Source organism: Lutra lutra, chromosome 10 (assembly GCF_902655055.1).
Source record: "Lutra lutra chromosome 10, mLutLut1.2, whole genome shotgun sequence".
Classification (NCBI taxonomy): domain Eukaryota; kingdom Metazoa; phylum Chordata; class Mammalia; order Carnivora; family Mustelidae; genus Lutra; species Lutra lutra.
Genome location: NC_062287.1, coordinates 75,396,593 through 75,411,590, shown reverse-complemented (window position 1 = coordinate 75,411,590; position 14,998 = coordinate 75,396,593). Strand labels below are relative to the sequence as shown.

The 14,998-nt window shown below is 39.2% G+C and overlaps 1 protein-coding gene across 1 annotated transcript in view; it reads right to left on the bottom strand.

Annotated features, from left to right (window-relative positions):
- The window catches only part of NELL1 (neural EGFL like 1), an 845,189-nt gene that overhangs the window by 217,548 nt on the left and 612,643 nt on the right, over positions 1–14,998 (bottom strand). Inside the window, 3 exon segments of the mRNA XM_047693683.1 lie at positions 3,362–3,413; positions 3,415–3,438; positions 3,440–3,459. Of these exon segments, the coding sequence (XP_047549639.1) occupies positions 3,362–3,413; positions 3,415–3,438; positions 3,440–3,459 (96 nt within the window).

Genomic DNA, 14,998 nt, shown 5'->3' with positions numbered 1-14,998 from the left:
AAAATGCTTGTAATTTTTGTATTATCAACTAACACTGATACATTTCCCTCAAATAATGTGTCTATGTGCATACATATGCACATACATATATATACATATGTATACACACAACATAACCATTTTTATAAAACACTTTTTTAAATGCTACATTTAAATGTGGTGTGGTCCAGAGGAATTACTTCTGCCTCCCAAGGAATATTTGGCCATGTCAAGAGACATTTCTGCTCGTCATGACTGGGGATGACACAGCTGATGGTATTTAGTGGGTATAGAGTCTGGTGATGCTGGACAGCCCTCTACAACCGAGAATTATCTGGTCCACAAAGTCAATATTGTCAAGGTTAAGAAACCCTTAATTAGACATAGTTTGATACCTTGTACATAATCTCTACTTGTTCTTGGTTGCAAATTTCCTTAATACTAAGTAGAAAACCTAATCTCATTCAGTTCTCAGAAGATGGTGTTCTGTTTCATGAAAGGTAACCTATTTATGGATTTAGTGTACCTCTTTGATTTCACATGAGCTGTTCACCTTGTGTTACATACCAACACAGGTGGCTGTTTTAAACCTCACTAAATTCTAGATATGCATTTTCTTTAACAAATGATTTCCAAGATTTAACTAAAAGTGCATGGATTCTAAAAGGCTGAATGTCACAATGCATTAAACCAATGACCGGGGGGGCCATGGGAAACATTTTAAGACTAAACATAAGTGAACTCTACATAGATTAAATGAGACCATTTAATTAGCCCTGAAATGGAAAGAAACCCAATGAAAGATTTAGTCTAATCATGCTATGAGACATTCATAATGCATTTGTATTTTTCACTTGCACTCTAAGACTCAAGGTATCCATATCACTATTCAATGGAAAACAGAATTGATGTTTATTCTTAATGATCAACATGACAAAGTAATTCAGATAAGGTATGACATAGGTTTTCAGTATTTGCCTACAATTCATCTACATCCCTTGCACACAACTGACTGGAAAATGTGTACTTTATTCTACTGACAAAAAGTCTTGCAGAATTAGACTACTGGCCAGTATCAAATGGAACGGCTTTGCTACTGATGGGAGAGAGCGTCACATGCAGAGAAATGTTGTTTGTTTGTTTGTTTTTTTATCCTACAATAACTGTGTACATATTCAGGAAAATGCAATTCTCAATCTCAAATCCAACATTTATATTAATAACGTCTACGTAGGAACCCATGTCCTACCAATCCTTGTTTTATTTTTCTCTCTGGTCTTGATTTTCTCCTTTATCTCTATTTTTCCTGCTCCACATCATGGGCCAGAATATAAGCACTGATCCAACCAACCACTTATTGAAAAGAGAAAAGGCCAGAGGTCAAATGAACAAGCCATCAGAAACTACAGTTAATTTTTCCTCAGCTGCCACTAACTCAGACCCTGGTCTAAGAGATCAATGCTCTCCGCTATTTCTTTAAAAAGTAAAAAGAGTAAGAACTTTACAGACGTTCTGGTTAAGGATCTCAATTACAATGTAACAGCAACTGGTTTATAACAACCTGAGGTGCTTGGTGCAAGTACACGTTTGTGGACCCTCCCCACTCAGACTTTCTGATTCACCAGATACGGGGTAGAAGTGGAGAAATCTGGATTTTAACAGGAAGTCCACACATTATCCTTGAGAAACACACACAAGGGTTTATAACGCAGGCTTTGCACAATGCAACTTATGTTTCATTCTCAGTTCTGACACTGGCTCTGTAGCATTGCAGAGATCACTCCACCTAGCCAAAGCTTTAGTCTGCCATCTATAAAGCTGTAGCAACCATAGCAATCTCGTTTGTTGTTCATATGAACGCATTCATTCACGAGGCCTGAGATTTAACTACCACATGAGAAATCGTCTCTCATGAGTCATGATCAACATCATCACCATCACCATTCTGTCTCCACACATCCCTGGGTACTCATTTTAGGGAAAAACAGCAGTTCTAGAGGAGATAAGACAAAACCTTTAGTTTGGTTTTTGTTTTGCTTTTTTTTTTTTTTTCATTTTAGAAAACCTAATCAAAATCCAAGGTACTGCAATAAAGGCATGTGTGTTGAGGTACCATTAAATGTCTTTGCTTTTGGCAAGAATATTTCAGCTCCATGTGGTAATGCTCTCGTGCTGCTCAGGAGCAGAGTTTGGCAGGTCTCTTTTTAAGGATGAGCCAATTAATATTATTTAATAAATGTGACTTGATTTGTTGATAATATCACAAAATATGGAAACAATGGCACACACATTGTTGATTTTCTTGTTGAATAATTTATGTAAAATTTGACATGTTTTTTAAAGGATCAAGGTGCCTTATAAATGTATAGGTAGCACAATGTAATATGTGGGACAATTTGGGGTATAATGAATAGGCTCATTAAAAAAATGAAACTTTTAAACATAAAGGAAAAAAGAGCTTTGCTTGGATCTTTGGCATTAGATGAAGACATCCTCCGTCTCATCAGATAATAGGAATGATGATGAAAACGTTGTATTTCCACTTTTCTCTGCAATTCTATGGTAAGTGTCAAGTTTATTCCCTTCTCAGAAAAATACGGTACAGTGGTTTTACCCCAATAAAACTCATGGACAAATACACTGAAATATTTAGTTTTATATGACATAGACCTGTTGCTTCCATTGATTACGAACACTGGCAAACTAATATTGATTGTCAAATTCCACTTACACAAAGGTAGGAGGACCTCTTCAATTAATGACAGAGCTGGATTTCACCAAATAGCACTGAGTATAAACATTACATTTACTGCAAACAGAAAGGGGCGCATAATGGAATCTTACTGATGCTAATTGGCTTACATTATCAGGTCCATGAATGATAATGTTTGTAATAAACCAATATTATAATAAAATTCCAAGGACACCCATAAACCTGCTAGAGTTATTTAACGCGCTTTTACGCAAGGAGCATGTGGTTCTAATTTAGATTCCGTTGATGCAGCAGATTGTTAAAACTTAAATAGTTGCATGTGATGCTACCCAATAAATGACAAGTGGGGCAAGTCCAGTTCGTGAGGCTTTATCTCTATTAAGCAATAAAATGCATACTGGCAAGCACAGCAGAGAAAAGACTGGACTTGCTGTATTAGACACAACCGGAGGGAGAGCCAATGAAGCCCTATTTTCAAAGAGAAGATGCCTATTATGTAGCAAGCAGAAGAAACTACCTTGGGAGAGGTACATCTACCATCAAAATTGGACATATCGAGTCAATCCACAGTGCTATACCTAGAGAAAGAGATCCATTCTCTCTGAAAGTCTCTCCTCTTCTCTCCACTCTCTGCACCCCCCACCAAAATAACAAAACAGGCAAGGTTACCTTTCTCACAGTGGCTTCCTGTGAATCCAGAAGGACAGACACACTTGTTAGGAGGACACACAGGTTCCACCATATCTGCCAGCCTTCTTGGCAGAATGCTGTCACAAAAAAAAAAAAAAAAAAAAAAAAAAAAAAAAAAAAAAAGAATAAGAGATATTCTTAGATAAGATGGCACTAAGGAAACTCATGGTGAATAGTGTGAACACTGAAACAATTCTTTCTTTGGTGCATAGAACATACATACCTGTGTTGACATATTTAAAAGTTTGGTATATAGGAAAGAAAGAAATGTCATAATGCCTATTTCACTCATTTACACGAGATCATTTGAAACAACAGATATAAACTATTTCACATAGGGATGGCACGTGTAAGTAATAGTACGAGCAGCTACTACTGTTGTTATTCTGGTTATTAACATATTTGAAATCAAATAGGACAAATTGTGTAACTAGAAAGGATAGGGTAGGAATAAAGGCAAAGGCAATTTAAATGCTATTTTGTAACTACTCCCAAACATCGTTTATTACAATATAACATTCTTTTTTTTAAAGTATTTTTTTTAAAGATTTTTATTTATTCATTTGACAGAGAGAGAATCACAAGTAGGCAGAGAGGCAGGCAGAGAGAGAGGAAGAAGGCAGGCTCCCCACTGAGCAGAGAGCCCGATGCGGGGCTCGATCCCAGACCCCTGGAATCATGACCTGAGCCGAAGGCAGCGGCTAACCCGCTGAGCCACCCCAGGTGCCCCTACAATATAAACATCTTATATTGCTTTAAAAGATTTTCGGTAGTCAATATAAGTTTTTAAAGATTTTATTTATTTATCTATTGAGAGAGCACTCGCATGTGTGCACACATAAGCATGGGGAGGGACAGAGAGAGAGGAAGAGAGAATCTCAAGTAGGTTTCGCACTAAGCACAAGCTGGACATGGGCTTGATCTGATGACCTGAGATCATGTCCTGAGCCACAACCCAAAGCGGATGCTTAACTAGCTTGAGCCACCCCAGATATTCGGTATAATTTTAGGTAACATACATTTAACTAAACACTTACTTTTGAATATTTAAGATGTTTCCACAATTCTATAATAAAACAATGCCTGTCCTTAGAGTTACAACACTTAACACAGGAAAATGCTTCTATTGTGAAAAATGCAGTTTCAAAGCATCAAAAAATGATCCCAACCCCATCTCAGTACTACCTGCTAGCCTTCTGAGACCAGGTGTAATTTCCCTATTACCCACTAGCACAACATAGCTCCCGGAACCTCTCCTTTGCAGTACTAACTACCATTGTTCACTTTACATATATTTGACTACCATCTTCTGTTTTTGTCCAGTGGACTGTAAGAACCATAGGACAAGAAACTGGGATTTGTTCTTCTTCCCTACTGTACCACCATTTCAGAATCCGAGAACACAGTCAATGCTGAAAAATCATTGCTGAATGAATCACCTATATTTCGCAGACTATTCTAATCAGAAAACTATTGTTCATAATAATTCCTCAACACTTCCATGCCAAATAATTTATTTTCAATCCTTGTAGGAGAACCAGTAATTTAGTGTGCCAAACTGCAAAATTTCTCCTAAATGAAGATGATTGCAACTTGGTACCACAGATTTGTTTTGTTTTTTTCACATGAGAGCTAGGTGAGCAAATGGTTTTCAATTGCAATTAGAAACGTGTCACACCTGGAAAGATACCATGGTTATATTTTGCCATCATCACACAAATAATATGGCTTTAAATCTAAAAAGCTACATAACGTCTTCGGATAGTTTGACAGTAGTTCAGCTACATAGAACTTCTCACAATATTGCCATTTCCCATATCATTTAATATCACTGGATAATTTAACATTCTGTAGCTTAGTAATTGTGAGCTCCTTTGCATCTGCCACAGAACAGATAGTGCATACCTTGCTATCCAAATACCATTCCCCATTTTCCAACATCTTAGTACCCTGCGACTGTAAAAAACATTTACACAACATCTGCCTTGTTATGTTCACCAAAAATAAAAAATCAATATGTATATAAATATATGCATACAAATGTACACAAAATCACTTGTCCCCAAAGAACACACATGTGTGCTCTGATGACTACCATTTCCAAGTAAAGTATCTAACCTATAGCTCTGCATCAAAGCTGGTAACAAAAAAATAAAGTGGTTTTGCAAACTGAAAATGATAGATGGAAAGCTGGTAAGGAAGAGTTTCAAGTGACCCCAAAAGAAGACGAGTTTAGAAGCAAGAAGTGCAGCTTGGGTTTCTTTAGTGAAACAACACTTGATCCAGAGGTGTGTGCACATATGTGCACACACACTCATGTATACACGCAGATCGAGAGATTCATAATACATGTGTGCTCCTGACTGACTCGACTCTTAAGAAGAAATGATAGAGATTTTTGTGAAGAAAGCATGAGATGTTTGTGATGTTTTAAGGACATAGATGTGATAATAAATACAGTGCTATGAGGATGAAATTAGTTAATATTCATAGTAAGGGCCTTTAAATAGTGTAGGGCACAACAGTGTTAAGTATCTTGTTATATAAATTTATTTGACAGCCATAATGTCATGGCTGTGAAGCATGGGACAAGGACAAATCATCTAACACCCAGACAATACAAACCCATCTGACAAGGTGTTCAGCTTCACCAACGATGGGTGAAAGGCATCCCTTGTTATTTATGCTTTAATTTCTAATACTAGTAATGGCCCTTAACGTCGTGTTATTAGGTAGGTGTTATTATTTCTTTTACAAAAAAGGTAAAACTGGGGCTCAAAATGAAATACCCCAACTAAGGCCATCCAGTTGGAAAGCAGCAGAGCTCAAGATTTAAGCAAAGGCTTCTTTGGCTACAAAGTCTTGCCTTTTCTTTATATGTTATAGTACAGACTAATCTGCAATCCAATATTCACATGGGAAGCTTTATTCTTTTTTCAATAGTTCCATAATGGCTAAGGAAATGAATTATATACTGAAAGCAAAAAAATATACCAAATCGCATATGTGACAGGAAAGAGAAGGGAGGCAGGGAGTTGCTCGAGTTCATGTACATCTTATCTAATCTCCATTTTTGGCCAAGTCTCATCATGATTGACCAAATCCAGGCATGTGTGATTTTTAAATGGCAATTACCCTGGATAAAAAAGAAATTCATTACTTATTTGAACCACACAGAATATGACATAGTACTGTGAAAAACAAAACACTAAAGCAAATAAGGAAGCATGCCATCCAAAACGTGAACTCAAGATCAACTCAAGTTTTCTTTGAATACCTTCTAAGATATCCAAATACACAGGTATCCTAAACTACAGGTTGTGAATAGATTGTTATATCTGGTTCTTCTTCCTCAACTATCAATCTAGCATTTCAAGGAAAACGATTCTGATACTCAAAAGGACCTAAAATTTGGTGCAGCATTACTTTGTTGGTGGCATAACTGAAACGAGAAGCCAAGTTACCATCACATTTCTTTCTACTTTATGAGAAGATAGGATGGCAGAATTACATGGCTCAAGTCCTTCTTCTGTATTTATTAGCTGTGTCACCTACAGCAAATTATTTCATTCCTGTGGACCTCAGTTTCCTAAAGAACAAAGCAAAAACAATAATAACACCCATGCTGTGCAAGGTTCAATTCAATTACCAATGTAAACCACCCAGCACAGGGCATGGCAGGTGTGATATGCTCAAGAACTAGACCTGATTCTTATTCATCACCAGGAATCTGTTTTTCTTTCTTTTTTTTTTTTTTTTAAAGATTTTATTTATTTATTTGACAGACAGAGATCACAAGTAGGCAGAGAGGCAGGCAGAGAGAGAGGAGGAATCAGGCTCCCTGCTGAGCAGAGAGCCCGATGCGGGGCTCCATCCCTGGACCCTGGGATCATGACCTGAACTGAAGGCAGAGGCTTTAACCCACTGAGCCACCCAGGCGCCCCCAGGAATCTGTTTTTCCGAATAGCAATACTATTCGGAACACACCGGTTTGTGTGCTACATCCTGGAGATGTGGCAGTGACTTAGAAAAGATCCCTATGCAATGGAGCTTATTCTTTAATGAGGGCTCACTGTCACTATATCCTTGACTAGATGACATAGTATCATATGGTTTGCAATGGAACTTGGAGCCACAGCTCCTCTTGGAAAAACTCAGGCATCATGGGTATGTGGCTCTTTTGCCAACCACTTTCCTAATTCTGAAGCATGTCTTGAATAGATTGCAAATATACAATGGAATTATGAACCTGAATCAGTCATCACAGTGTCATTTGTTATTAATGTATTACCCTGGGGGAGATGTAGCACTGGATCAACTCTGAAATGGTACTGTTCTATTTTGGAAAGGACTCTGCCTTGTGCATGAAAATAAAATCTGAAAACTCAAAATTGAGGAAGCATTAATCCAAAGACAGACTACTTGTTTTACAGGCAACAATTCTCAGCATGGGAAACAAAACTTGGGCATTAAGGGAAACAAAATGAGAATGTGGGTTTGCAGACACCAGTTTGTAGATGTTCAGTATCATCATCATGTATTCAGTTTGATAAAAATAGTTTTACACTAATAAAAAGTAACAACCTTTCAAGTTCTAGACACTCTGCAGGATCCTCTTAAAGTTCTATGGGCATATATTTGGTTTCTAGGGATACCCTGTATCCTGACAAAATAAAAGGAAACAAACATGCCTCAGCGCCATCTGTTAAAAGGAAACCCTTTGCTTCTCTCCTTAAGTTCATTTCTGACCTCTCTCTGCCAGCATTGCTCACTCTGCCCTGTGGAGGTAAAGGATTTAAATTCCACTGGCAAATTTAGGAAGAATATGTATCAGGATGATGATTCTCAGGTGGGAGAAGCAGGAGACTAGGCAGAGAAGCACTGTATGTTCATAAGTATGTAACTGTTATACTTCTAGTTTTATTCTAGATAATTCGTTACTAGATGTGAATTACATCATTTAAAAATAACCACTGAGGTATGTAAGTAAATGATAGCTGACCATCATGGACCAATGATCATAAGATGTCTTGAATCAAAGATTATAATTAAGTTGATTATGTGAACCTAAAATCCAAAAATCAGGAGGTGAGGGGGAAGGAGCTATTTAAAATCTATTCATGCCCAGCATAACTCTATGGCCACCCCGCATCTCTCTTGTGAGTAAGCCGCCTTCAGACGGAATCAGTTTTCCTTATCTCCTGAATGACACCTTCCTCCCTGGGATGTGGTTGGCAAGTCGGCCTTAAATTCTGTGTTCATTCTTAGCAAACTAGCTTGTTACAGACTGAAACTCATGTTCTTTAACCCAGTTCTGTCAATAACAAAGGGGATATCAACTCCATGTTTGCTTTTTGGTTTATTGCTCACCTCTTTCAGAACATGGTATGTGTCCATCAAAGACCACCTCAAATATTTTTCGTCCTCAGAAGATGGCAGGTGGGGTCAGCGGGCTAATGGCATTTGGTGGGCAGAGGACAGGGATGTTGCTAAACATCTTGTAATGCATAGGTTGACCCTGCCTGACAAAGAACTATCTGACTGCAAATGTCAATAGTGTTGAGAGTGAGGAAGTGTGTTCCAACTTCACACTATTTAAGTCTACTAGGTGTCCTCAGGAGCAAAATTCTGTTATTTTAACCCATTATTTTCCATTTCTCCCCTCCCAATTTCTCCCCTCAGAAAACAGTTTAGAATAAGAGAAAAGATAAGAGTAAATTCATCCAGGTGGTTTGTCTGATACATCAAACCAAACATCTACATGTCTACAACTCTCAATTTTCATATCATTCTGGTTGCAAGCACACAGTCTATTGTGTAAGTTAGTATTTCATTATTGGCCCCAAATCACCTTTCATCCCTCGTACCATCTATGATTGTATCCACAATTCCAATACCCCTTTGCAAACCCCTTATCAACTGTAATAATATTAACAACAGTAATGGTGAATTCCATTTTTGGAGGACCTATTATGGACGTTATAGACAATATTCCCTTTCATGCTAACAACAGCAGCCCAGTGCATTAGACATGCTATCATCATTGTCAGATGACAAAGCTGGCTTAGAGAAGGGGAAGGTCACAGTGTCATAAAGCGGTTCCCTGGGTTTCGGGTCCCACATCAACCACCTCTCTAAGCCATCCACGTGGGGCTTGCCCACCTACCATGTGCAGATGACATGCTAGACACTGAGAAGCCTACAACGAGGGGAGAGATGGTCCCCATTCCCAGGAAGTTCACAAGCCAGAGAAAGAGAGTGGCACATATAAAACCAAGCATCATAAAACATGATAAATGCTACTATAGCAGTACGAATAAAGTGCTGAGAGAACATGGAGGAGAACATGATAAATTATGCCTGGTGGACTTAGGGCAAAGCTTTTCAACAGAGCTGGCATTTGAGTTGGGTCTGGAAGAAAGAATGGGATTTTTGCAAAGCAGAGAAGCACAGGAAAAAGGGCAGGTCAGGTCAAGGTTTGTCCTGTGAAAAGGTACTGAACAGAAGATGAAAATGAGCCAATGTTTGTAACTCACATCAAGGTCAGAGACCGAACAGCATAAGAGAATGCAGTAAGCCACACAGGCCAGCAGGAGCATTTTAGAATCTGTGACCCGTCCTCTCCATCTTCCCATTTCCCATCCACTTCCTGGATTTGTTAGTGACCTTCAAGCATAGTACTGTCCTGCCTGGTTATCCGCATACAGACTTTTGTTCTGTCCATCATTGTCGTTATTTGGTTTAAGATCATGCTTTGCTAATCTTTTTACTAAATAGTAAGAAATAAGTTTTATATCAGAAGCCTTCACATATACACAACCAGTACCAGAAGACTAAGTCTGTGTAACACATTTTGATATTTTCTATTGTATTGCCTTCATTGTATCACCTTGTATTGTACTGTATTTTCTATCATTTATAAAATACGGCTATGATCCAATGATTTGCTTCCCCAGCCCACTAAGGCTGCAGTTTAAACTGTGCCCTTGTTTCATATATCCTTGGTAATCACTGTATTCTTCTAGTCTGTAGCATTCTGTGATGGTGTGGGGGAACAGTCACTTTTAGATTAGTCTTGAGATTTTGGTCTTAGCTTTAGAAGCACTGATATAAGAAAATGTCTGTAATGCTGTTATTTTCTGCAGATGTAGTCGCAACAGACACCCTCTGGTCTGGAAAGTCAAAATATTCACTCTATGGGACTTCATAGAAAATCTGTTACAGAAGATAAATTAGATGGGAATGGCACAGGCTGAATAAAGAGATAGTGCAACCTTTTCCATTTTTTGGAGGGGGTGCTGTACATATGCTTCTCTAACTGGACTGTGAGATTCTTAAGGACCAGGGTCATATTTTTTTTGCAATTCTGATTTCCTCTATGTATCACCTGGAACTCTGGTGATACTAAACTTCTATTTTTTTTGTAAATTAATTATATGGAGAAAATAATGTTTCAGAAGACAGTTTTGTGTCATGAACTATATCATGAAATTCAAGAGGACCATTTGACTGTGTCAGATCAATTCTGTTTTTAAAATGTCTCAAATATTTACTACATATTAAGACACTAGATACTCTAATATGATCCCTGTTCTCCAGAACCTGTGAGTTTATTACAGCAGTTCTCTCTGAGGGCAATCCTCCCTACCCTAGGGGATATATGACAATGTCTGGAGATCTTTTCATTTGTCACAAATGGCGAAGTGCCACTGGTGGCCATACTAGTGGATAGAGAGCAAGGATGCTACCACTGAACATCCTGCATGCACAGGACAGCCCCAAAGCCAAGAATTATCCAGACCAAAATGTCAATGGTGCCAAAGGCTAGAAAAGCTAGACAATCCTTCATTTTGTCATTCAACAATTAAGTAATTGAACACCCTCTGTGCCAAAGATTATTCTGAGAAGCAGGGATTACAAAGAATAGATAAAATATTGTCTTTAAAGATTTTATTTATTTGACGGAGAGAGACACAGTGAGAGAGGGAGCACAAACAGTTGGGAGGGGAAGAGGGAGCAGGGAGACCAATGCAGGGTTCAACCCCAGGACTCCAGGATCATGACCTGAGCCAAAGGCAGCCGTTTAATGAATGAGCCACCCAAGTGCCCTAGATAAAATATTTCATATTACGGGTCTGTATTCTAGTGGGAGAAGATACAGAACAACAAAATAGATGTGCAAGTGACAAAGTTATGTGAAAGGTAATATAGTGAGAAACAGAAGAGAGCAGGGGAGTGGAGGCTGTGCCTATGGGGAAGGTTGCAATTAAACAAGGGGATAATGGAAGGCCTCACTGAGTAGGTGACATATGAGTAAAGACCAAGCAAAGAAAGAGTGAGCCATCAAGCAGAAAAGTGTTCTAAGTAGAGGTTACAGCAAGGGCAAAAGCCCTGAGGTGTGGATTGTACAGATTATGTAGTGCTTTAGAGAGCCTAGCAATACCACCGTCACAAACTCAAAGGAGGCAGAGAGAAAGAAAGGACTGCTTCTTCCTAGAAGGTCAAAGAGAGGTCCACACAACAGCAGATACTTGAGCTAAAACCAGAAAAACAGTAAGTAACTGTAAGGCAGGATGGGACCAAGGACGGTCAAGTCAGGGGTGGGGAGGAACAGCACAGACAGAAGAACAGAGTCATGGAGCACCACTGGTAGAACCAAAGAAGGACTGAGCTTGCTGGAAGACAGGCCATGAGGAGGAAGAAGAGGTGACTGGCGCTGGTAGTCGACTAACCCAGGCTTTTGGCTCTTTGACTGAAGAGCTCCTCCTACTCTGCCTTCCTCGTCAGGTACCCACACTCTTAGGAAGGATTTGGGACTGCCAATATTGCCTTCTTTTCCTGCAATTCCAGTTTCATTCAGAATAAGACCGGTGGCTTTTCCCTAGAAAGGCACCGTCAACATTTGAATATGAATAGGTTTCATGAGCTAAAGTCTCTGAAATGCAGAAATGGATGAAATATATAAAAAGAAGAGTAATTCAGCAGGACATCTCTCAAAACTTGGGATTGAGGAATATTTGGCCCTGACTTTGTGCACACAGGGGTCAATCACTGACACATAAACCAAACAGCACGGGTGCTGGGTAATTCTCCTACAGAGCCTACAGCTTGTGAGGGGGTAAGACTCTGGAAACAGACCTAGATTCCAGTCATCGTTCCACAACCCTTATTAGCTGACTGATTCCCACCCCTCAACTTTGGTGAGATATAACCGACATAAAGCACTATGTAAGTTTAAGGTGAAAAATGTGTTGATTTATCACATTTCTATAATACAAAAGGATTACCACCATGACCTTATTTTGAAAACTGCTTCATGTCCTTAATTAAGCATTAAATTCCTTATCTGTATAGTTAAGGCACTGGGAGAACCTTGGGCATACTGATATTACCAGCATCAAAGAAGTAGTACATATGAAGTACTTGCCTACAAACAGTAAGTGCCCAATAATGGTTAGTTCCTCTTAAAACTGTCAGTCTCCTTTCCTGCAGGTTAATTAATAGAATTAATATATTTATTATGTTTTATTAATTATATTTAATTTATTATTAATAAATTTAATATATTATTTGATGTAACACAGCGAATATAGTTAGGTCTTCCCTGAGTGGTATAAAAATCAACACCAGGGTTTGAGAGCTTCTTGAGGCCTAGAATCAATGGCAAGGAAAATAATACGGGTTTAAGACAAAACCTAGGAAGAGGAACCGAGTAAGAGGTGGCGTTCAAATTTCAAAAAGCAAAATTCAGGAAGTTAGTTAAGGACTCCCTACGATGTAAAAACTAAGGCAACAGTCAAATTATACCTTTGCAACAAAAACTCTGAAAGCAATTCATAATTCAGTGTTTGGCATTTACAGATGCGCTAAGAAATAGGAGCACAGAAGTGCTATCCGTGGAAAGCAGTTGAGGAGAGAGCCCAGGTGAGGGGGTCAGAAGGTTTCTCGCTGCACCACCATATCGGAGCCAAGACATAGATTCCCCTGGGAGGTCACAGTCTGGAGACTTTCAAGAAATAAATTCCAGCAAGCTCTCCCAGGCAAACGCAGTCTGTGATTTTATAGAACCACATGGAATGAGATGTTAAATCTTGAGTGAGATATGAATCCAGGCTGCGGTGACAGTAGCTGGGTCATTCGGGTGGACCAGAGTTCCTGAGAGGGCTTTTCCATTTCCTACCCACCTCCAGCCTGAAATCAGAGCAATTTCTCAGATTCGTAAAGCATTTTGTGCTTTTGTGGAAAGAGCGCTGGGCAAGAATCTTAAGAGGCGGTTTGTCATGGTGCCTTCACTCTGTAATGAACAGGGACACGGAGAGGAGAGAAGTTTGATGACTTGCCCAAGAAAAAAAGTTAATTATGAGGCAGAGACTGAGAATTCCAGGCTCTGGGATTCTGACACAGCCTCAGGTGCCTGAGAAGTGATGCCAAATCCCCACAGTGGGAGAAGGCTTGTTCGGGTTTTTTAAGGGGTATGTGGTGTGGGGAGCAGGGCGGGGGGTGGGTGGTAGAAATAAGGGAGGAGAGAAAGATGAGAAAAAGAAGAAAAGAAGAAAAAGAACTGTCTTAGCGATCAAACACAGCAGCAAACACTGCCCTCCTCATCCCTGTCCTTTCAAATACCTAACACAGACACCTCAACGGTCAGATGACACACTCCAGGACACGGGCTGCCAGGCTGCAAATTTCAAGTCTTTTTCTAGCTGTGTAACCTAGAGCTTATGGAGAAACACCTGTAAACATCATTTTCCTCATGACAGAATGGAGAATTAAAACGGCATCTTCTTTGTATGGTCGTTGTGAAGAGTAAAGGTTGCTGTAGGTCAAGCGTTTAGAGCCGGGTGCTCAAAGGATATTAATAATTCTTGACGCTATTATCATTAGTTTTGTACTTACACTCACAAAAGGGAAACCCACCTAGGGAAAAAGACACTGACATAGGCAATTATAATGGTAAACGAGACCCTAACTCACAGGGTTACCAGGCTGTTGTTTGCATTTTGTGGAAGGGGTGCTATTTTTCACTTCCGTGCTTCAAGGTCCCAAGCCTTCAGAATTAGATTTAATTAAATTCAGAATTAGAATTATTAATTATCATGTTGTAGAATGCAAAGCATTCCAAAGAGCTCTGCTTGCTGGAGGATTCAAAAACATATATTTGACCTTTCTTTGGCTGCCTTCAAAGTCAGAGCCCAGGGTTCTCTTAAGTGAGCCTGTCTGATTAATGGCTGGGCTCATGCTACACATGCCCGCCAGGCCTCGAGCCTTCGCCACTGCCTGGTTATCTGTCTTTCTAGATGTTTAGCTATATCTCACCTACAACACGAGCTGCCCTCATTCCAGTTTTTTTTTTTTTCAATTTTTTTTTCAATATTCCTCAATATGTTTTACCAAATTCTATCATAAACAAAATTCTCCTTTAGATTACTATACTATTTCACATGCTTCTCCATCCTGTAATGTCCTTCCCTCACTTATCAATTCACCCTTTAAGACCCAGTTCAAACGGCACAGATATTTCCTCTGCCTTGTTACCCTGAATCTCTGCTGTGATCATAGCCTTTAGAAAAAGTACTGCTCATTTACTATATCCAGACAGTGCCTTAATCGTTTAAC